The sequence below is a fragment of the Planococcus citri genome, chromosome 4 (assembly GCF_950023065.1).
Source record: "Planococcus citri chromosome 4, ihPlaCitr1.1, whole genome shotgun sequence".
In the NCBI taxonomy this organism is placed as follows: domain Eukaryota; kingdom Metazoa; phylum Arthropoda; class Insecta; order Hemiptera; family Pseudococcidae; genus Planococcus; species Planococcus citri.
Genome location: NC_088680.1, coordinates 12,014,050 through 12,038,120, shown reverse-complemented (window position 1 = coordinate 12,038,120; position 24,071 = coordinate 12,014,050). Strand labels below are relative to the sequence as shown.

The following is a 24,071-nucleotide window of genomic DNA, read 5'->3' as shown; positions in this document are numbered from 1 at the left end:
TTCCGAGGAGAAATTGAGACTTGAATTGTGCTACTTAATATTGTTGTTTTGAGAAAAAGTTCAAAAGGTAAATTTTATTGATCGAATTATATGGTGAATCAACACAGAATCAAATTGTGATTATCTACGAATCAAATTGTGATTATCTACGAGTCAAATTGTGATTATCTACGAATCAATCCAACAGATCACTGGATCAATTTTGGTTATTATCATCCTCGCAAAAGGTTCGAGATCCTCTGAATATTTAAGGGGATAGTTGTCATTTGCTATTCGAGGGAAGTTTGGTTGACTGTTGCATTTCAAAGAATTGTCTGAAGATTGGTGATTGATTTCGTTTCGAAGATTGTTTGGAGATTGGTAATCGGTTAAATTCAAAGATCGTTGGTTCAAAGGTCCAGATCCCCCCCTACAGTACCTAATACGTACCTATATTGTGAGAAAAAAATTTCCGACCAAAATTTACTCCTTGGGTGAGAGAAAACACGTTTGATAATGATTTTATGGTCATGGAACATCGCTCACAACTCGAAAAATTCTGAAAAATTACCAGCAGTCATCGTCGTCGGTCGTCGTAGTCGCGCTCCTTTACAGGAGATAGCGTATACTTCCATCTATATCAGCCTGTTTCTAGCGTATCTGATAGTTTCTTTCAGGGTCTTACAGGGAGAGTTGGCCGGTGAGTTTGTTGTTAGCATCTCCGATCGTTTCCTCCCTCTTGTAGTTCTTCCTTGAATATTCCCCTGTACCACTAGCATGAAAATACCGTTTTCTCGTATTTTATGAGCTAGATACTTTAGCTTTCTATTCTTTATTTATCTTCTACTACGACTTTCCGCTCCTCTCCTATTCTTGCTAATACTTCCTGGTTGGTAATGAAGTCCTTCCATGAGATCCGTAGTAGCCTTCGATAGCACCACATCTCAAAAACAGATATTTTCTTCTCGCATTCTGCACTCATGTTCCATGTTTCACAGGAATACTTCAGAACGGTCCATACAGAGCATCGCATAATTCTCTTCCTCAGAGCTAGACTCATCGTTCGATTTCCCAGCACATTAGCTCGGTTGTTAAAGGCGCTTTTTGCCATTCCAATCCGTGATTTAATTTCTTTATGATCTCTACCATCATTATTTATCAGCGCTTCAAGGTATCTGAATTGATTTACATTTTCAATTTCTTGAGTTCCAATGTTGATTTTTACCTCCTTGAAGTCTCCTTTTGTAAATCTCATCACCTTGGTCTTGCCTGCATTTATTTTCATTCCGTATTTTAATCCAGCACTGTTGATTTGGTCGATCATTTTCTGCATCTGCGCCTCTGTTTCAGCAAGGATCACTTTGTTGTCTGCATATAACTTATTTCATTTATTCTCTTGCTGTTGATCTTGAATCCCATTTGTTTGATTCGCGCTTCTCTCATTATTTATTCTTCTGCGTACACGTTGAACAGCCTAGGTGAGAGGGGGCATCCTTGTCTCACACCTCTCTTTATACCACATCCATTCTCCGAGTACTCAGTTCCAAACTTGATGTTTGCACTCTGCTCCCAGTACAAGTTCTTGATTATCCACAGGTCTTTGTCATCAATATTGTATTTCTACAGGATCTCCAGCATCCTCTCATGGTTGACACAGTCAAATGCTTTTTCATAATCGACGAAGCAAGCAATAATTTCCCTGTTTGCATTCAGTGCTCTTTGGATGATCACTTTCAGCAGGGCGATTGCATCTCTCGTCCCTTTTTTTGCTAGGAAGCCATATCCCGATGTGCAAGCGTGTCCGTGAAAAACAGACACAATGGTATACAAGTCCAGTAAAATGGACATTTTGTGTCTGTTTTCAGAACAAGACCCATTATGTTGTGAAAAACAGACACAATGTGACCGCAAAGCGTTCACAATGTGACCGCTTGCTGATGGAATAGTTGCCTATACGAGTACTATGCTACATGGTACGAGTATGAGTATAGCAATGTCAAATGTATAAGTTGCTCATTGTTTTCGTAATCACAAATTTTTCAAAACTTTTCCCTCGTTTTACTTGGGTTATTCAAGATATTCCTCTCTAAAATTCTCAAAATTCTAAAATTAAAAAATTAAAAGGAAAATTCCAGAAACATTCTTTGTACCTATTCAAACCATTTGAAAAGTGCAAATTTTTCATTTTTTCTGAACACTGCTAGGTACTAAATTGTGCTCTGGTGAAAATGTAAAATAAAACATGCATACAAAAGTGGCCTTTTTTTCAATTTTGGAACCAATGTTTTCATAAAGTTTTGCTCTCACTTCGCTCAAGCAGTAATTTTGCCTTTTCCCAATGACATATTCAGTCATTTTGAAGAATTTTCGAGAAATAACACAAAATTTCGATTTTTTTGTGTCTAAAAACCTGCCCCCCCCCACATGCCACTGGTGTTCAGCACACTATAATTTTAATTTTTGTCAGGAACCCCATAATTTTATTTTTTTATTTTTTAAAAAAATATGTATTTCAATCTCATAAACGCATCACACACTGCTCAAACACACCTCAATAAATTTGAAAAATTATTTGCTACACATACATATTTTTGGGGGAATAAATTACTCAAAATTGATAAAAAAAATTATCTCCTTGAATGAGGCTCGATTGGCATGTATGCACACTTTGATACTAATTTCTAAACCTTCATCAGTGGTGTACTTACTCTTATAAATGAAGATGAGAAACATCCCTTACACGCGGGGTAGAGGAGGCAGTGACCAACATAAACATCCAAGAGAAAGTAGATGCGCGGAGAAAACCGGTTCTGTCACTATCACTATACATTTCTGTGCAACTACCCTAAACAGTTTACTGTATCTACAGGCTATAGGTTTTGGGATGGAATTCATCTTATTGTTATTGTAGTCCCAAACAAAAGAATATTTTCTTTTGTTAGGCTACAGAAATGAGAACTACATACATACTGTGTTGGAATATTTTGCCTACACGTTTGCCAAAGGGGAAACATAAAAAAACGGACATAATGTGTCTGAAAAAAACCGGTTTAAACAGACACAAGCAGTCACAAATCCGCGGACACAGCAGACACATTGTGTCAACGTTTTTGCACATCGGGATAGTGTTTCACTTAGATTTTCATCCGTCTTCTTTTCAATTCTGGCATTTATGATGGATAGTAGTAGCTTTAGAGCGTGGCTCATTAATGCGATGGTTCTATATTCAGAGCATTTTTGCGAGTTGTTTTTCTTTGGTATTGGTACAAAATTTACTGCTTTGAAGTCCTTAGGCAGCATACCTTCATTGTATATCTCATTTATAATCTTCAGCAGCTCCTTTTTGTACTCAGGTGTTAGATGTTTAATCAAGTCTACTGGTATGAGATCTTCCCCCACTGCTTTGTGGTTTCTGGCTGTCTTCACCACATTTCTCAGCTCCCACATTTCAATTCGTGGTGCCTCCTCTGTGGATGTAACTTCCATTTGAGCCTGACATGTGTCATCTCCATACAGTTCCTGTATGTAGCTGATCCAGACCTCTTCTGTTTCTTGATTGTTAACACAATACTTTCCATCTTTTCTTCGCATGTATGATATTCCACTTCTCCTTTTCTTATGGGCAGCCATCATCTGCTTCACTTTGGTATGCATTTCTCTAGAGTTGTGTCTTTTCTCCAGTTCTTCTACTTCTCGACACTTCTCCTCATACCAATCATTTTTGGCCATTCTGCACATTCCCAGGATCTTGTGATTTAGTTCTGTGTATTCACTACTTGGTCTGTTTGCATTCCTTCGTTCTTCCATCAGATCTAGTATCTCTTGAGTCATCCATGGTTTGTGTTTTCTTTGAGTGGAATAGACTTTTCTGCTGCTGTTTTAACCTTTCGCTTCCATTCTTGCCACTTTTCTTAAATACCTTGTTCTTCTTCCAACTTGTCTTCCTTTTGTTTTTCCAGTTCTTCTTGGAATTTCTTCTGCACATGCTTTGATTTGATCTTTGCAATGCCAAGTTGTTGGTATTGTTCTTTGCTCTTCTTCTGGCTCTTCATGACTATCTGGCATTTTGCAGCCAGTAGCTTATGGTCAGTGTTGCAGTCAGCACCAGGATATGTATGACAGTTCTTCACTGTGTTCTTGAATCTTCCTTTTACAAGTATGTAGTCTATCTGGTTTCTGGCTCGATCTCCAGGACTGACCCATGTGTATACTTAATCTTCTTGCATGTTGTTTGAACCAGGTATTGCATATTATTAGATTGTGTCTTTCTGCGAACTCTACAAGCATTTCTCCTCTTTTGTTCTGCTCTCCAAGTGCGTACTTCCCTGCAACTTGGCTACCATGATCATTCCAGACTTTGGCATTGAAGTCTCCCATCAAAAACACAACATCATTGTTTTTTGAGCAGCTCATTACTTCTTCTAGGTCATTGTAGAAGTTATTGATTTCTGCTGTACTGCTTTCTGCTGTTGGCTCATAAACTTTAATTATCACGATTGGTTTCGGCTTGACCTCCAGTCTCACAAATATTATCCTCTCTGCTTTTGGAATTATGGCACTGATTTTATCGCTGATTCTGGTATGTATTAAAATATGCTTTTAAAAATGTAAACATTGAATACCTTTTTACGAGTTCTTAGGTTTGTTCCAGATTTTGGACTCTTCTTCGCATTAATGTGAAGCTTTCAAAGTAGATTTCGAGGTCATTGTGTAATGTGTGGTCAAAAAATTGAAAAATTGAAAGTCATTACCTTCAAGTACCTTTCACTTTCACACCACGTATCAAATCACCAATTGAGTCAAAAATAGGTGATTTGTGAATTTTCAATCAGTGGAAAGTGGAACCCATTCACTATGAGTGGTGTTGGATTGTGATGGCAATGACTGACGTACAAGTCAACTGAAAACTTGAAATATGCATGTAGGCATCAACTATTGGAACTAGGCTAGTTCCTCCAAAACATGCTTAAGTAGGTAAGTAGGTATGAAGCCAGAGTGAAAAAACTACTTTGAAAGTGGATCCTCTTTGAGGATCCATACCTATTTTCCCTCCAGGGACATCTCCACAGCTAAAATTTTTCCGGTGTGACTTTCATCTTAGAATGAAGATCTCCACAGAATTTAGTCAAAGTCATTCATTTTTTTCGCGATCTTCCCTATTTTATATATCTACGTTATGTCATGTAATTAATTTTTCCAGAACTTCAAGATCCTGAGGTCCAAAAAGAACTGGTTTGTTTAATTTTTTGTTTGTTTTTATGCTGTATTTATGTGAATCGTTTTTTTAAACTTTTGCACTTTTGGAGAACGTAAAAATGTTATTTCTCCTTTTGTAGGTACATATATACCTATTTACCTTTTCTTTGTACTTTTATGGAAAAAAAATAGATACTTACTTGAGTATTTAATAATTTTTTCTATGTTTGTCAATTTTATAAAAGTATAGCATCATTTATCATTACTGTTGCGCGTGAAAACATACGAATTAGTTTTTTTTCAATTTATCTCAAAATTTGGACCATTCTGGCAGTTTTTTCTGGGTTGGTGAAAATTGAACGTTTCAAATTGCACGTGAAAAATTGCACGTGCGAAATTGCACGTATACAATTGAACGTGTGTGATAATTGCACGCATGTGAAAATAGAACGTTTACAGCGTTCAATTATTACGTTCAACTCTCTGTATTGTTCTAAAAAGGCTAAAAATGAAGTTCAGCCCCTATAACTTTGGTCAGTGCACATTGAGCACCCTCTCGACCATTTTAGGGAGTTGTCGCGAAATTCCATGAGTTCAATTTCAAAAGTTTTATCTGCTCATAAATTCCAGAAAAAATGAAAAAAATTCAAGTAACACCGTAAATTTAACTTGCAGACGGTTTCAACCTGTTCAGGCGCCGGTAGCCAATTAGCCATATTTCGAAAGTTCAAAAGTTAATTTAGACGGTTTTTATGGAACTTTGTGAAAATCTGAAATTTCCAAAATACAACCGGAGGTTCCAGTTCCAGAACGCCTTGAAACCATCTCCAATTGACTCAGCATGTTGAAGTAAATTTTAGCTTTCCACCTTCTTTGAGTAACATTTTGCAAAAATTTCAACTTTCAAAAATCCGCTGGAGGCTCCAGAACTGTTCAGAACGTTTCGAAACTGTATTTTGGGTTGGTGAAAATCTCACATTATTAAATCATTTTCAGACGTTAAATTTGCAGACATTCTATTTTCACATGCGTGCAATTATCACACACGTTCAATTGTATACGTGCAATTTCGCACGTGCAATTTTCTTACGTGCAATTTCATACGTGCAATTTGCGGGTCCCCGTTTTTATGTGTTCATCCATATAATTTTTAGGTATTGAAAATGTTTAATCGCGTCGTTTTGGGAACTCCTTGCCCCACCTTTCAGATGACTCACAGGGTAAAAATTCGTGTCTAGATTAATATCGACTCGAAATATGTACGTACATCATATCACAATTTCTGAATTTTTTTCAACTCATTTTTGTCAAAGCTCGATTTTGTCAATTAGGAAGTCCAAAAAAGTGCTCCTGAGCGGCCCCCTGTTGACAATTTTTCTAGCATTATGCTAGCAAAGCTGGCATATCATTAGCATCAGTCGCATTCCACTGGTGTTAATCTAGCATGAGGTGAGCTAGCACACATGGGCTAGCATGATGCTAGCATCTTGCTGGCACAATACCATTCTGGGATAGCATTTTACTGGCATTACATGCGGGCATCACACTAGCACACGCATGCTAGCATTTTACTCGCATTTTGCTAGCACTATTTCACTTTTAGATAGCATTTTACTCGCATTAGTATGCTAGGTTCATGCTAGCATACAAATGTTAGCATTTTTCTGGCATAAGTATGCTAGGTTCATGCTAGCGCACACACGCTAGCGTTTTACTCGCATTTTGCTCGCAATATTTCACTTTTAAATAGCATTTTACTCGCATCAGTATGTTAGGTTCATGCTAGCATTCAAATGTTAGCATTTTACTCGCATCCGAATGCTAGGTTCATGCTGGCACATACACCCTAGTGTTTCACTCGCATTTTGCTGGCAATATTTCACCTTTAGATAGCATTTCACTCGCATCTACATGCTAGCATCACACTAGCACACACATGCTGGCATTTTACTCGCATCTACATGCTAGCATCACACTAGCACTCACATGCTAACATTTTACTCGCATTTTGCTAGCACTATTTCACTTTTAGATAGCATTTTACTCGCATCAGTATGCTAGGTTCATGCTAGCATACAACAAATGTTAGCATCATAGCATCTGTCCCACATACGTACACTAGGTTCATGCTAGCACACATGCCCTAGCATTTTATTCGCATTCTGCTGACACTATTTCACCTTTTTCTGCAATTTCAAGTACTTGCCACAATGAACAATGATTTTGCTGTCTTTTTCATGATTCACTTTTTAAGTGAGTTGTTTTTTATAAAGAAACGAAAGTATATTTTTGATGTTGAAATTTTCACATTCTGGTAATATGGGAAACTTTGTTGTTTTTTTTTTTTATTTTGTAGATTTTTGACATTTTTCTAGACCAAAAAAGTCTGAATAAAGTCCAAATGACTGACATTTGTAAAAATGGTGGATGAAAATTGTTTTTCTGGTTTGTTTTTTTCTTTAATTTCATTTCTACAAGTACCCCATATTACCTGCAACTTTTCGGTGAATTTTCAATAGTGTTAAAAAAAAAAAAATATCAAGAAATCATTTAAAAAAAAAAAAAACTTGTTTATTGTGTGTGACATGTGTTGGGTGAATACTGAAAAAATACATTTTTTCTTTTTTTTTGTAATTTTTACTAGTACCCCATATTACCTGCAACTTCTTGAAATGATCAATTTTTCAATTTTTTTTTTCTTCAAAAAATCATTAAAAATAGTAAAAATAATTTTTTGTTGACACAGTTTTTTCCATGGGTATACTTAAATGTTTGAACTTTTTTATGTTGCCAAAATTTTCATTTTTTGTCGATTCCTCTATACATCTACATTGAAAATTGGTTTTATTTTATGTATCACACATTACCTGCATTTTTCCCATCCTAACACTAGCGTGATGCTAGCGCTTTGCTAGCATTACCTTGTCTTGTGGTATACTTTACTTCTCTTAGATGAAGTATGTAGTCAACTTGCATATAAGCTAAAATGGTTTCTTATGTGATTAAAAGTAAGAAGTGCATTGTTCAGTGCTCACAGCTGACTCTAGCATCTCAAGCTAGAGTGTTGCTAGCACCATACTAGCATAACAGGTCTATGACCAATTTTTGATACTAATCAGTAGGGCACATCTGGGACCTCCTTCTCCACTTTTGCTAGCACACTATGCTAACGCATAGGTGCCAGTATTTCGCTAGCATGTATTTCCTGGCACATTGCTAGGAAATATTCTAGCGCAGTATGCTAGCGTGACTGGCACCCGTTTTTCCACCTTTGCTAGCACATTAAGCTAGCACAAGCATGCCAGTATTTTGCTAGCAGGTGAATGCTAGAGTAATGCCAGCAAATACTCACTGGCACATTGCTAGCCAAAAGCTAGCACAGCGTGCTAGCATGACTGGCACCCTTTTTTCCACGTTTGCTAGCACACTATGCTAGCACAATCATGCTAGTATTTTGCTAGCATGCGAGTGCTAGCATAGTGTGCTAGAAAACGTGGAAAAAAGGGTCCCAGGCATACTGGCACGCTGTGCTAGCTTTTTTGCTAGCTTTTTTCCATGTTGAAATTGTCAATGGGGGGGCGTGATGAGCTATACTTATAATAGATAAATACGTACTATGCTGCTTTCAACAGGAACTGGAATTTTTTCACTACGTACTTAAATTCCGATAAACGCTTATTTTCAGACTCGCTCGTCGCGAGATAGGTAAAATTATCAGAAAAATTGCATTATTCACTAGGATGGTATTTCCTGTGTACAGTTTTTAATTTGTTTTAATCAAACTTTATCCGAGGTTTGGTACAAATACACGGAGCAGTAAAGATTATTACCATAATCTCTTGTTACGATTAGATCGTTTTTCCTGTGTTTATGATTTACGTAGTCCTCTTTATTGGAGTTCACAGTTGCTTGCAAATGCTCTATTGTGCATAACGCATTTTCAAGTCTGAATGTTTTCGGATTGCAAATTTTATTGAGATCACGTACTCGCGGATAAAGCATCTCGTGGATTTTACAATGGCGAAGTGGTTCATGTTTGTAATCGTATCTTTAATGGTTGATATCTTTGGCACGACAGACGATGCGTCTGTGTTGTATAGGCCTAATACGAGTAGGTTTCAAGAAGCTATATGGTGAGTACATGACCTGTATTTTTTCTATAATTTTTATTTTACAAATATTATGAAAACTTTCTGAAAGCAATTTTCGCAACAGCGCTACGTTACTTTTACCCATTTTTTTTTTTTTTTTTTTTTTTTTAGAAAATTTTGTGAAAAAAAATAATAAATTGGACAAATGCATTCAAAAATTTGAAATTAAATATTTCCTAAAAACCCGAAAAATTCCCTTAAAAATGCCCAAGTAATATGTTCTTATGCTCTTGCGTTCATTTCACTGGAAATTTCATGAATCTTGGAGATACTAGTAGTTGAAAAATTCCTTACCCCCTATGCTCACAAGAAACATGCTGTATCGTAAAAAGCCAAACCCTGATGATTAATTTGAGTACACACATAAATAATCGATTTCTCGATTTTCTGCATTTAGTTTCCCAATAGGTACTACTTTTGACAGGAAGTTCATTTTTTTTTTCAATTTAACAACGAAGATTGGGGAAAAGACGAAAACAGCGAACTATGAAAATTCAAGCGAAATGATCCTCCAAGGGAGAGCAGGGTGATATTATGAACTGATGAATATAAACCTGGAAATCATATCGATTGAATTTCTTTTCATTTTTTTGGAGGCAGAACAATTTTGATCTTGACAATCTATAAGGCATTGTTTTACCAAGGAGTAAACATTTTTTACCATTCAAAATTATACGAGACATGGTCGCAAAAACAGCGTTTTTTTTTTCCTTTCGAAAATGATTTCACTTGAGAGTAGAATACATACATTCTTATTCAGTGTATTAGGTCAAAAATAAAATCCGGCGTACCTATATATATAGAATGCACATCTTTCTTTGCTTTGAACTATTCCAGCGTGTGCCAGGTACGGCTCAGCAATGATAGGGCAGTTGTTTATGCTGGAAGCAACATTACATTTACTGCCGAAGTGTCGAGCGATAGAGAACGCAACAGCGCGCGCGCGATCCCGGTCGACAGAAGGGAAGAAGCCCCTATAGATAAGAGAGAGATATCCTGCGGTGGCATTCTCACAACTAGTTGCACATATAAATGGAAAGATAACTACGAACCCCCGCATCATCAAGAGTGGAGTAACATGGTTAGTAGAATGTACATAGGTAGATACTATATGTAGAAATCAAGTAGATGCCATTAATTTTTTACTTATTACCTATACTTATGCAGCCCAATTGGACGGTATCATATCCGGCTGATGGATTCAAGTCCGGCGTGTATACAGTAGAAGTATCCGCTAAATGTGGTCTTCCAGAGGCGTGCAGCGCCGAAAAAAAATTCGAATTGAAGAGAACTGATATATTAATTATGATTAATTAATGAAAATAAAATTAGTATTTGCCTGTAGAAATAGAAATTATTTTTGATAGGTACAAGAACTGTTACCCCTCACAATCCAAAATAGCTTGAGTAGAGGAAGGAACTGGAGCGAAAAAGCTGCGATTTTTTTCGAAAGTGTTTCCTCTTTGAGGATCTAAACCCTAATATCTATCCTCATAGGGACACACCTCCAAGGCTTAAACTTTTTCTATGTGACTTTCAACTTAGAATTAAAGTTTTCACAGAATTCGATCCAAATCTTTCATTATTTTTTGCGATCCACCCTAATGTACATAAATATACATACCTTTTTTATGTCGTGTAATTATTAATCCATACAGTTTTATGAAAATAAATAGATACCTATTTAATACATAATTTTTTTGTGATTGCCAATTTGAAAAAATGCAGGATCATTTTTCATCACAATCGCGCGTGAAAAATATTTAAATTAGCTTTTCCTCAAAATTGTACCTAGATAATAATACGAATAAGTAGGTAGGTAGGTATACCTACTTTTTCGACTACCTCAAAATTTGGACCAATTTGACAACTTTTTCTGTGCTACATAATTTTTGGGTACGGAAGAAGTTTTAATTGCGTCGTTTTGGGAACTCCTTGTCCCGCCTTTCAGATTATTCACCGGGTAAAAATTCGTATTATTTGGACATAATTTGGACAAATATCCACTCGAAATACATCATATCACTATTTCAGAATTTTTTTACTCATTTTTGTCATAGCTATTTAGATGATTTCAAAAAGTGTCCCTGATCGGAGCATAGTGAGCTCTACGCTATACCTATAATATAGCATGCTGCTAGCAACATGCCATGAAATTTTGTCAACAGGAATTGGAAATGTTTTGCTAACGACTAAAATACTGTGATATACTACTATGCCGTACGTGGTATGTATAGGGCTCGCCCACATGGTAACACTGCGTTGCACTAAGGCAACACTGCGTTGTATTCTCGTCAGCTAGCCGTACGAGCCGAGCGACGAGAGTACACGCGGGTATGTTATTCACGGTTAATGGGTTAATGCAGTCATTTAAGTATAAGTTTTTACTCTCGAGTGTTAAGTGTTATGTTTAGTGCTTTAGTTTTAATTAGTATTTAGTGTAATCATTTAATAGATGAGAAGGAGTGATGATCTACTCGTCGCCACTCTGGGTAAGTACCTGTATATGTGTTAGTGTATGTAAGTTAGGTTTCCTCGTTGAAGGAGACCACTTACCCAAAACCTACACTGTTAGGTGTATTTTAGTTTAAGAAAGTGTCATGTTAACGTACAGTAAATACATTCTTTGATGTAATTATGTAATACATGTAACGTGTTGTTAATAATGCACACAATACATTTTACTTGTGTATAACTTGTTATTATTTATGTGTGCGTGAACATATGTTTAGAGTGTAAAAGCAACCTTTTCCTATCCACGCCCTAGCCGAGCATGTGAGGTATTCCGGTGAGTATTTAGTAGAAATACTCTAAGGAATATTTCTAGGAAACAACACAACAGTATCGTAGGTACAGTTACCTATCAACGCTTTAAGTCATTTTACCCTCTAACAATACTGATAGGTAAACATTTATTTTTGGTCTCGTTCTGCACAAGATAAAATTATCACAAAAATTGCATTATCCATCAGAATGGCATTTCCTGTGTCTAGTTTTTCATTTTTTTTTTTTTTTTGAAAATAAAATCAAACCATATCGTTACCTTAATGCCAAATCCGAGTATGTCCAAGAACGTGAATTTTTCAGGAGAGGAAATTGAAAGTTTGAAAGATGATAAAAACAAATGGAGGGGATATGGAGTAGTAAAATTTTGAAGTATGATAGCTCAATCTCTTATGAAGAGATTGTCTGAGCTATATTTGTAAAATTTCTCAATTTAGTACGTGTAATTAAATGTTTTTCAAGCGGTGATGGACATACTCAGGTTTTGATTCTATATGCCACATGTTGTTAAGAATTGAAATCCGAGTATGTCCCAAATTTCTTATGAATTTCCGGTATCTGTTTAGGTTTTAAATTAAGTTGATGATAATTTAGTTAACCATTAATCCAAATAGTGTTTGGTAACCTGTCTCCTACAAATACTAGAGTGCTAGAACAACACAACTGTGGACATACGCAACTTTCCTTCCTCCGTTGTAAAGTAAACAGTAACAGAACGTAAGTTTGCGTATAATTTTTCATGTAAAAAATCAAATTGGGTTTGGGTGAACTGTTATGCAGTCTTAAATTAAAGACAATGAAATTCCTATTCGATTGGTGTTGAATTTTTATCATTTCGTGTAAAAATAACGATTTTATGAGTACTTCTATTTTACTGATTTTTGCATACTACGTACGTCATCTTTAAACTAAAAATACTCGAAATTTTCAGTAGACACATAGGTATTTTAATACAGCAAAATGTTCGGATTTTCATCCTCTTGAAAATGAGCTGTTACCGAAAGCTCTACATGCAACCGTTCAAAAGTTTTCGAAGTTTGAAGTTGCGAAAAAGAGCTGCAAGCTGCAAGTATTGAACTTCAAACTGAAATTACTGAACGTTTTAAGTGGACACATACGTATTTTAATGTATCAAAATGTTCGTAATTTTATCCTCTTTAAAATGGTTGTTTATCGAAAGCTGTACCTTCAACCGTTTGAAAGCTCTCGAAGATCAAAGTTGCGGAAGATGGTCAAATGTGTTATCACTGTTATCATGCAGTCACAATGAGTTCATTGAGTTCTGTTTAGAATATTTTGTAATGCGGATTAGTAATTTATTTACCCTGATCTGTGAAACCTCACAAATAGTTGAAATCACAAGCTGGAACGCTCAATCATTGATGGTTTTATTTTTAATGGACATACTCAATGGACATACTCGCTTTTAGCTTCTAAATGGACATACTCGATGTTTAAAATTTATTTAAATTCAATTTTTTTACATTTTCATAATAATTATAAGGGTTATTATTTATTTCACTAGATTCGGCTGAGCATCAGCTTTCCAGTGATACCAAAATCAAAAAATCGAAAATTTTGGACATACTCGGATTTGGCATTAAGGTAACGATATGATTTAGTAAATACCAACACATTGAACAGGAAAGCTTGCTATAATCCGTTGTGTTATTTCTCTTCGCGTGTGATTTAGTCCTCTTTATTGGAGTTCACAGTTGCTAGCAAATGCTCTGTTGTAGCGTGATTTTTACGTTTTTTAGTGTTTTCGAATTATTTTTATAGAGATCAGGTCATTATACAGTTACGGACAAAGCATCTCGTAGATTCTGCAATGGCTAAGTGGTTTACGTTTATAATCGTGTCTTTGATGATTGAAATCCTTGACATGCCAACACCTGTCGAATTAAGTAGAGCTAACAGTGGCGGCATTTTCAGCGTAACTGATAAAGGTGCCCCCGCCCCTCCCTGGTAAGTACGTGACGTATATTTTTTTCTTTGTGAAAACCATTTGGAAGAAGTTTTTCTTACAATATGGTACTTAAATTGCTAATTGGGATCACTTTTTTGAAAAAAAGCGCTCATTTTGTAGCCTGAAGTCCCAGGAACACAGTGGTGTATTCAATTCTTTTGTTTGACGCGTTAAAATTTTCTTAATGAACTAAAAGTGATCGTGGTGCAGCTTCATGAGGCTGAATTTTCACTGAAAAAACGCCTCAGTCACTTTGCATCTGTCCAACATTTTTACAACATGCTGTACAAAAAAAATAAGTACACCATCGTGTTTCTGAGACTTCAGACTACAAAATAAGCATGCACGCGGCTCGATACAAGAATTAGTCTTGCCACTGGAGCGAGAAGTGCACCAGTCCATCCAGCATGAAGTGAAAAATTTCCTTCGCCCATTCAAATTCCTCTAAAAGTGTTTTCCCTGTGTCCTACAGAAAAACTAAGCACACCATTGTGTTCCTGAGGCTTTTTACTATAAATTGAGTACATACGCGACGTAATAGTACGTAGTAGTCTTGCAGTGGAGTGCTCATTGCATGATGCTACGTTGTTTGAATTGTTCCAAAACCGAGCCGAACTACTTTCAGAGCTCATCGCGGAACGCTATAAAAACCATGTGCAGCAAGGTACAGTATTGAAATATACACTAAAAGATACGTAAGACATTGGAGAACCTCCTCGAGCAAAAATCATCGCCGTAAGTATAATAGTTTCCGAGATAGAGCGTTTCGTGCACGAATTCGTGAACAACCCCCGTATAATATGTCCGGGGGAGGAGGTAGTGCCACAGGATGAAAAATATGGGTCCTCGAAGAGGGCGCGTTTTCGAAAAAATCGTGGGTTTTTCGCTCTAGTCCCTAACCAACTTGTTTAGAAAAAAGTGGCTCAGTTCTGAAAGATATTATAGGTAAAAGATACAAAACCATTTTAAGGGTTCTATTCAGCAGTTGAAAAGGCTAGCTCTGGAGCTAAAAAATATTGCTGTCGAAATCCATTACCATTTTCGATCTTCTACTAGGAGAGGGGGCGTGGATTGGCAATTTTCAAATCGCTTATTTTTAAATGAATTTTGTTGATTTTCATTAATTTTTTAACATTTCAAGCGACAGAGCAGGGTTCTTCTCGTAGACTCAGGGGGATCGCCGCACCTCTTATGCCCCCTCTTCACGTCCATAAATATTCAGAAGTCGTTTTCGTCATTGTTCCACTCTTATCTCCGATGAATTTTTAAAATAGGTACGTAGGTGATTCGGAGGTATTTTATTATTTATTTTGAAAATGTTTTATTACCTAGGTAGTAGGTAGAGGTACCTCTTCAATTTTCAAGGCTCACCAAGGTTGAAATATGCTGTTGTTGCTGACCAAAGCGTGTGTAATTCCACCATGGTGGTGGTTCACGGCAGTGGAAAATTACACCACCGCGGTTAGAAAATTTTAAATGACTCGTCACCCTCTCCTAAGAGGTATGAATTGAGCAAAATACGTAGTGTACGTGAAGTGTATAGATATTCCAACGGTTCCACCCAAAAAATTCTCAAAGTGCATTCATTTTTTTCTTATGGATACCTACCTACTTATACAGGGTGGCCAGAGTGAAATAGATGCATATGATTGGTGGAATGTTATCTCTCCAGTCCAACAACCAATCATGTGTTATCATTATTATCATTCACTGTGACCAACCGAAGTATTTAGTTAGAAAACTTTTTTAGGGGTACTCGATATTTCTGGCCACCCTGTATGTACTTACTTGAAAAACGTGTAAAATTGGTGGAATTACCCAGGTACACCTACATAAAAGGCGAATGTCACAAACACTCCATCTCACTCGGAGCATTTAACATTCTAAATAAACATTCGAGAGACTTTCAAGCTTGTTTTTAATCGTTCCCAATGGAATTATTAGCGACGAGTGTCAATTCGTGTCATTTGTCACGTAATGTAGTTATTGGGTAATTAGATTAACTCGAGCACGATAGTGTTTTTTTCTTCTTGTACGGTGCACGAGGAGTTCAAGTTCAAGACATTATTCCAAGTAGGTACTTCTTACCTATACTCACTGTACCAATCGAGAAGCCAAGAGAAATATGAATGAATAGAGCACTGATTGTGCGAGTTCCACTTTTATTCATTTTTCCAAATTTTTCAAACTTTGTTCAGTTTAAATAGATGGATAGTTTTTATCTACCGAAAAGTATGCGAAGCGAGGCAGATCCATTGTAATCATTATTACTCATCGTTAGTTTAGTTCTACGGTATTATATCTATATGCGAATTTGGAGTGTTTGAAACGTTGAAAATAATCACGTATTTTGATAACCGATAACAGCAGTCGAGTGCACATTTCCTCGTTAAACGATAACTCATTATAATTTCTGGTAATTTATATGCAATAAATGTTTAGACAACTTCTTTTTATACTTACTTACGCCGTTCTTGTAGTGTTACGTAGGTACACTAGGTAGGTACCTACTGTTTTCGCGTGCTTTGTGATTCGATTGACCAGTGTCCGGTGAGTGTGTTTTGCGCGAGTTTTTCCTCTTTTGAAATACTTAGGTATTTTTTGTGAATGGTGATTGAATATTGTTAATAATTGAAGATAATGGCTCAGTCGAATCGAATGGTTACTGTGGAGCTTAGATCAGCTGCAACTGCTACTTATACGAGTAGTGCGACCACTGCTACTAGTTCCAGTCATCGAGCGATTTCTTACGGTGGGGGTGAGTTTAGAATTAAAATTAGTCTTTTACAATTACCTAGTTTACGTAATTTCAGTTCACGGTGATGAGAAAATTTGAAAGATGGTGATTGGTAAAGTTGTCTTTTTAAGTCGGTCTATCCTTTCCCCCTCACATTTTAAAATTTCCTGGCGCTATTCGTAAATGAAGTCGAGTTTCTTCATTAACCTAATGTAATGATAATGAATCAGTGACTCATTCATTTGCGGATCTTTTTTTTCATCGCAGGGAAAATCATTCACGAATGAATCATCTGTAATTCCGATGAAATTTCCTGGTTATCTTTCTCTGAATTTGAACAACTAGTGATTCATTCGTTCATCTTGAACGATTTGTCTCGATTCTGAACAAATCGTTCGCGAACGAATTGAATTGTGTTTTCGACAATAGGATTATAACTGACAAATTTCGTTTTCGTAATATCAAACGTAGGCAGAGGAAGTAACTACATATTTCAATTTTTTCAGTGATTCATTCGTTCGCGAACGATTTTTCTAAATTGCGCAAACCGTTCGCAGATTAATAATTAATTTTTTTTTTTGAAAGATTGAAAAATGTTTCGTTCAGTCTTGTCGCATATTTATCCGATTTGGTTTCCAACTGGTTTAGTTGTTCTCAATTGATTCATTGCTTTTGAACAAATCGTTCGCGAACGAATCAGCTCCAATTTAATTTTTGTTGATAGACTTGAAATGTCAAGTTTTATGGTCCTGATCTTTCATTTGGTTTGATGTATTGATGATTTGTTCATTCGTGATCGATTTTTTCACCTCTGATTGAATCGTTCGCGAACGAATCATCTTCAATTTTCATTATTGATACATTTGAAAAAGTCAAACTTTTCCACCTACTCTTTCACTAGATTTTATTTAGAAGTACATAGGTATCTTTGTCGTTCTTGAACGATCTGTGTCGTTCTTGAACGATCTGTGTCGTTCTTGAACGATCTGTCGATTCTGAACGAATCGTCCGCGAACGAATCAATTCCAATTTCTGTTGATCGATATGCAATGCCAAGTTTTATGGTCCTAATCTCTCATTTGGTTTGATTTTTTGATGATTTGTTCCCTCGCGATTGGTTTTCTCACCTCTGATTGAATCGTTCGCGAACGAATCATCTTCAATTTCCATTAGTGGTTTTGAAAAAGTCAAACTTCGCCACTTCCTCTTTCACTGGATTTAATTTAGTAGTGATTCCGTCGTTCTTGAACGATTCGTAAATTCCGAACGAATCGTTCGCGAACGAATTGAGTCAAATTTTTAATGAAGGATAAAAATTATTGAATTTCGTCATGGTCATCTATACAAAATTTTATTTCTCAGTGATTCGTTCGTTCGTGAACGATTTTTCTCGTTTGAGCAACTATATAATAGGTAGGTACCTATTCAAATCAAAATTATTCACAATTTTTGTTGATTGGCTGTGCAAACTTGTTCGTGAACGAACCACTCACCATTTCTATTGATTGATTCAAAAATGGTTCATTTGTCTTGTTAGTTGTTGGGTATATTATATGATTTGATTTTGAAGTGATTCAGTCGTTCTCGAAAGATCCACAGTTTCTGAGCAAATCATTTGCTAACGAATGCTTCATTCGGGAATCTGATTTGATTTCCAAGCGATTCAGTGTTCTTGAATGATTGATTGCCTTTTTATGAGTAAGTGGGTAAGGTTACTTACCTCTTTTGCAAATGAATCAAACCAGGAATTTACCAGGAATATGATAAATTTGAAGAGGCAGCAAAGTAAACGAATTGAATAATGGAAAGGGTAACAAGGGTAACTTGAGATAAGATCTTCGAATTTCAGGAGGCACATATTTTACAACCTTGTACCTATGTATTTGATTGAGTACCTATACCTAATTCACTAGGAAAAATTGATTAGGAGGGGGTTGTGAGGTTTGGAACTATTTTTTTTGTTGATTAATTGATCTTTCTTTTCAATTTTATAATTTTTTCGTGATAATTGTTTTGTGTTGATTCCAATTTTTTTTGTAATTTCAAATAGGTAAACTTTTTTGTGTAGGTAGTGATTCTGAATGAATTTTCTCGAGACTATTTTTAGTGCATTTTTTCACGGTTATTTCTACGACATTTTTTTGAAGTACATAATTTGATTTGAGTTTATAGTGGTGATTTTTATTTTAAAATGTTATTTTGTGATTTCAAATTTTTTTGGTTGAAAAAAATGTTTTTGTGTTTGATTTTAAATGAGTTTACCTATTAGGATAGAATGTAACCATTTGGGAAGAAGAGGCGCGGGGGGGGGTGATTTCAAAATGATTTTTTGTAACAAATATGATGAATATTTTGTTGAATTTTCTCATGACAATTTCAAATACTTGGTTTGAAATTTTCTTATATTTCGCATTATTTTTTTGTGGTAATTTTCAGTGGCTTTTTTATTTTATTTTATTTTTGAAATATATTTTCCAAAGAGGATTTTGAATTTTATTTTTTCAAGTCGATTTACCTATAATTTTTTTTTGGCGATTTCAAATGAATTTTTTCTCTGTGATTTTTTTTGGCTAATTTTGGATTGAAATGAGTTTTTAGTGTTGAATTCTATTTGTTGGCAGCTAATTGATTGGACTTCATTAAATGATTTTTTTGCGATTTGAAATACTTTTCTTTCACAGTGATCTGGAATAAAAATCTTGGGTGGCAATTTTTATTTTCAAAGAAATTGTTTTACTGTGATTTTTCAATGATTTTTTTTCTTCAAATTTGTACAAATATGTAAGGTAATGTCTGTTTTTATATTCTTCTAATTACTTTCGTCATTTTCAACTATTTTTGAATCAATTTTTTCATTCTATCAATTTTTTCTCAATTTTTAATTATTTTTAATAATCTCAGAATACCTTACTGAATTATGAATTAGAAATAGAATTATCTACTTATTGTTATTCATTTTTTTTCATTGCTCATTATCAGATCAAGGTTGGCTATTTTAATGATTTTTATTGACATTACCTATCTAAATTTCAGCTCAAGACAATAATGACCCCAGCGTGAAAGAAAACCTGAAAGGATTCATGCCATTGGTTGGCTTGATCCAAGTACTTGGCTTGTTACCATTGTTCATGATCATATATTGGATATTCCATTATGCTGGAGGTCTAAAGTTCCCCACATCGAGAAGCGTCAATTGGCACATAGTATTATTATGTATAAGTTTCATATACTTGAATGGAAACAGTAAGTAATCCATTTTGAACAATGAACATAGCTGAAGCATCTTACTCGACCTGACCTATTCTGTACAAACCTATTTAATTTAAAACATAGATACCAGCCGGTATCATTTACCTGAGTAGATATTTTTAGGCAATATTTTAGCTCGTTGGTAATGTTTTCATTATTCTCAGGTCTTCTTACATTTCGCATACTTCGTAATCAGCCCAAAGACACCCTTAAATTGATTCACGCAATCGGTCAATCTGTCAGCTGTATATTGGCGATGCTTGGAATATGGGCAGCTTTCCCTTCTAAGGGAGGTTTCTTTTCTTATTACACGTTGCATAGTTGGATTGGAATTTTAACAGTGATTGTGTATATTGCTCAAGTAAGAGGCATCATTTGCATTTTTCTACCCTTATCCTTTTCTACTTATATGAGAAGAAACCTTTGCTCTTTTGATCTTAAGTTGGAATTATGTTCGATTATTCATCTATACAGTATTCCTTCTGACGATGGTATTTTGGTTTTTAGACGATTGCTGGATTGTATTCGTTTCTGTATCCGGGCATTGCGAACAAAAATCGCGCCTTATTGATGCCTTATCACAGATTCATTGGTCAAATTCTACTTGTATTGGCTGTCGTAGCAGTGGTGTCTGGGATCAATGAGAAAGCTATGTTCAAACTGTAGGTTCTTATCTCTTTATAATTTACCTATTTATTTTAATTGATAGGTAGGTATACTGTGAAGCAGCTCTCAGTCAAAGAGATAGGCAATAATTATTTTACTTATCGATTCTCATATTTTTTGTTTTTCTTTTTTTACCTCTCAGTGAGAAGACATACAAGGACCAATCATTCGAAGCTATACTGCTCAATCTGTCTGGCGTTCTGTTCACTCTATTCGTTATCTTCGTAATTTATATCGTGTCTAATGTGGATTACAAGAGGTACCCCCGTCTACAAGATAATATGCCCAGTCGAAATAAATTATAAACAATGTGAATGTACTCATTGTCACACGTATTCATACATTGTATTTCGCTTGTTCAAATATGTACCTACTTACTTACCAGAGTATACTGATGTTGAATCAAAAGGTGACCTTTTGTGGTATTTTTACCCGAATAAAATTTTCATTTGATAAAATTTTTTAGGATTTTTTTTTTTTTTTCTTTTCATCATAAGAGTACCTATCCTATAATTTAATGACTGAAATTCGAAAATGTTGGATATGTGTTAAGGTTTTTTTTTCCTGTGCCCATCTCAATAAAAAAAAGTCTGGCTACGCTATACGGTTTTGTTGAAAAAGCATTGTTGCGTGTTTTGATTGTGAATTCAGTTCATTACCTTTTATTCGGTAACACAGCAACCCAAATTACACCAGTGTATGTAAAAGGCTAGGTTTATTGACCTGGATGATTACCTAACGAGTTACCAAGCGTTATAATTTTATCCCAAGTGTATCGATTGTGATTTTTTTGTGAAGTATTATTTCCTTTATTACCGTTAAATTTATACCTACTTAATCTGCTGAAGAAATTCGAGTATTTTTGCTTGATTAAGTAGAAAACTTCTGAAATTTCAAATCTACATATCTCTTCTTCCAATTTTGAGACCAGGATTTAGAATTTTTGAAATTTCTTCAGTGTTTTTCATAATTTGGGGTCCTAAAACTGTAAGAAAGTTGAATAATTATTATCTTGGTCTAAATATAATAAATAAAACATTGAAATCAACCCTGAAAAAAATATCTTTCAAGCTCATTGTCAATTTTAACATTGAACTTGAGATAAAAAAACTCGCAAATTTCATTCAGAGCCAATGAAAGGTTTTGAATTTGAATTTAAATTAGGTAAATATTAAACAAATTCATGATATTTTATTTTCAGGAAGCATAAAAAAGTTGATAAAATGTCTTGGAGTTCTACATATTTTTTTCTCCCCCCCCCCCCCTCCATCTCATTTCAACCATAACTCTCTTTTGATGATGAAATTCAAATATTGTGTGATCTGCCATTTTGTACATATGTACCTAATATTATCATTGGCCTATAAATAGGAATTTTCACGTGAACTTTAGCGCATTGTTCGAATTTGTCTCCAAAGCAATATTTATCGATCACAAATCGATCATGTTAGGAAGTCGATTGATGAAAACCTCAAAAATCTCTTCATTTCCGATTTTAAATCCTGTGTATGAGCGATCATGCTTGAAATGATGAATCAATTTTAGTCTTTAAAGCAATATTTTCCGATCAAAAATCGATCATGAGCGAAAATCGATGGATCGCAACCTTGAAGTCGAATATTTACGATTTTTTATTTTAAATAACCGCGATCATATTCGAAATGAAAAATAAATTTCAGCCAACAGGGTAAGATTTTCAGATCAAAAACCGATTATAATCTGATCTCAAAAATCGATTTATTTCATATATTTTGTATTATGTGATGGATTATAATCGGAATAGGAAATCAATTTCGACCTACGAAGCGAGATTTCCGCCAACCCCCCCCCTCCCCCCAAAAAATCAATCAAGATCGAAAATTATTGATCGAACTTCAAAATTTGATTTATCGGTGATTTTCGATCCCATTTGATCGATCACAGAAGAAATAAAATATTAATTTTTGCCTTCAAACCAAGATTTCCCAATTAACAATCCATCATAAGAAAAAATCGATTTATTGAGGAACCATGGAAATCGATTTCACCGGGATTTTAGACCCCATCAGATCGATCGTGTTCGAAATGTGAAATCAATTTTCGTCTCAAAAGTAGGTATAGACTTCTACATCAAAAGCCGATCCTGATCGATGTAAAATGATGATTTTCCAGTCAAGATGATTAATCATGTTCGAAATGAAATTAAATCAGTTTCAGATTCAAGTACCTATAAATTTTTGATCAAAAGTCGATTATGATAGAAAATCGATTGATCGAATTTCAAAACTCGTTATTTATCTTCGATTTTAAATCCTGTATACCTGATCGATCATTTTTTTAATTGAAATTACATGAAAAAAAAAACAATTTTTTTCTCCAAATTAAGGCTTTTCCAATCATGATCAAAAATCGATCAAATGACAAACCTCAAAAATCAATTTCTTTGCGATTTTCGATCCCATACGATGGATCATATTCGAAATGAAAAATCAGTCTCAGTTTCAAATAATCGATTGATCTAAACTCAAAAAATTGATTCAGTTTTGATCTTCTCTCTCTCCATCCCTGACAGTCCCTCCGAAATGGAAAAATTTATTACTCTTGTTAAAAAACACAACCTGACAAATTTAATATAATCTTACGTAGGGTGTAATAATCTTGTAATTATAAACACAAAAAAAAAAAAAAAAAAATTCCATGTGACCGATCATGATCGAAATAAAAAATTATAATCAAATTTTAGTTTCGAAATACATACCTACTTCCAGTCACAAGAATAAAATCGATCTTGTGAATAAATTTATTGAACCTTGAAATCGTTTTTTTTTTAAATTTTCAATCTTAATTTACGATCTGTAGTATTCAAATGTACCTAATTGTAAGAATCAGAATCAATTTTTACCTCTAGAAATAAGACTTTTCGATCAAAATTCAATTCATGGACAATTTGCGATCCCATATGATCAATTATATATTCGAAATGAAAAAACAATTTCTATTAATCTGAAAAATAGGGTTTCCCATCAAAATTCAAATTAATTTCATCGATTATTTTCAAAATTATTAGGTACGTATTAGTTTTTTTCTTTGGATGTCTCGCATTTTACGTTTTTTTTTCAATAGATAATTTTTCAAAAAAACAATTTCTTATTCGATCGATCGATTTTTGATTCTCAATCTATATATTAAAATTATGACCGGATTCTTGTGACAGCGAGATCTCAGGAACGGCTGAACCGATTTTGATCAACGAAGTCTCAAAAAAAAGCTTTTGACCCGTAGATGTGCAGGTTTTAATCAAAAGTTCAAAAAGTTGTGCCATAAAGCTCAAAAAAGCTCAATAATTGATTTTTGTCCATAC

The 24,071-nt window shown here is 34.9% G+C and overlaps 2 protein-coding genes across 3 annotated transcripts; both read left to right on the top strand.

Annotated features, from left to right (window-relative positions):
• The first annotated feature begins 9,003 nt into the window (after nucleotides 1–9,003).
• On the top strand, nucleotides 9,004–10,895 carry LOC135844478 (uncharacterized). The gene is made up of 3 exons (XM_065362693.1): nucleotides 9,004–9,308; nucleotides 10,164–10,407; nucleotides 10,494–10,895. Exons 1-3 carry the CDS (start codon nucleotides 9,193–9,195, stop codon nucleotides 10,641–10,643), a joined length of 510 nt encoding a protein of 169 aa, XP_065218765.1. The 5' UTR covers nucleotides 9,004–9,192; the 3' UTR covers nucleotides 10,644–10,895.
• Nucleotides 10,896–16,435: 5,540 nt separating this feature from the next.
• LOC135843732 (uncharacterized) lies at nucleotides 16,436–21,189 on the top strand. 2 transcript variants are annotated; one of them, XM_065361706.1, is made up of 5 exons: nucleotides 16,436–16,831; nucleotides 19,850–20,059; nucleotides 20,230–20,426; nucleotides 20,573–20,727; nucleotides 20,874–21,189. In XM_065361706.1, exons 1-5 carry the CDS (start codon nucleotides 16,720–16,722, stop codon nucleotides 21,034–21,036), a joined length of 837 nt encoding a protein of 278 aa, XP_065217778.1. In that variant the 5' UTR covers nucleotides 16,436–16,719; the 3' UTR covers nucleotides 21,037–21,189. The 2 variants fall into 2 exon arrangements, with proteins under 2 accessions (XP_065217778.1, XP_065217777.1); XM_065361705.1 differs by having other exon boundaries at nucleotides 16,440–16,837.
• The last annotated feature ends 2,882 nt before the right edge of the window (nucleotides 21,190–24,071 follow it).

Coding starts and splice junctions, on each gene's coding strand:
- LOC135843732 (XM_065361705.1), top strand. CDS start 16,720: ATGGCTCAGTCGAATCGAATGGTTACTGTGGAGCTTAGATCAGCTGCA. Junction 16,838..19,849: donor AGCGATTTCTTACGGTGGGG/GTGAGTTTAGAA, acceptor TCTAAATTTCAG/CTCAAGACAATAATGACCCC. Junction 20,728..20,873: donor GAGAAAGCTATGTTCAAACT/GTAGGTTCTTAT, acceptor TTTACCTCTCAG/TGAGAAGACATACAAGGACC.
- LOC135844478 (XM_065362693.1), top strand. CDS start 9,193: ATGGCGAAGTGGTTCATGTTTGTAATCGTATCTTTAATGGTTGATATC. Junction 9,309..10,163: donor AGGTTTCAAGAAGCTATATG/GTGAGTACATGA, acceptor GAACTATTCCAG/CGTGTGCCAGGTACGGCTCA. Junction 10,408..10,493: donor ATCAAGAGTGGAGTAACATG/GTTAGTAGAATG, acceptor ATACTTATGCAG/CCCAATTGGACGGTATCATA.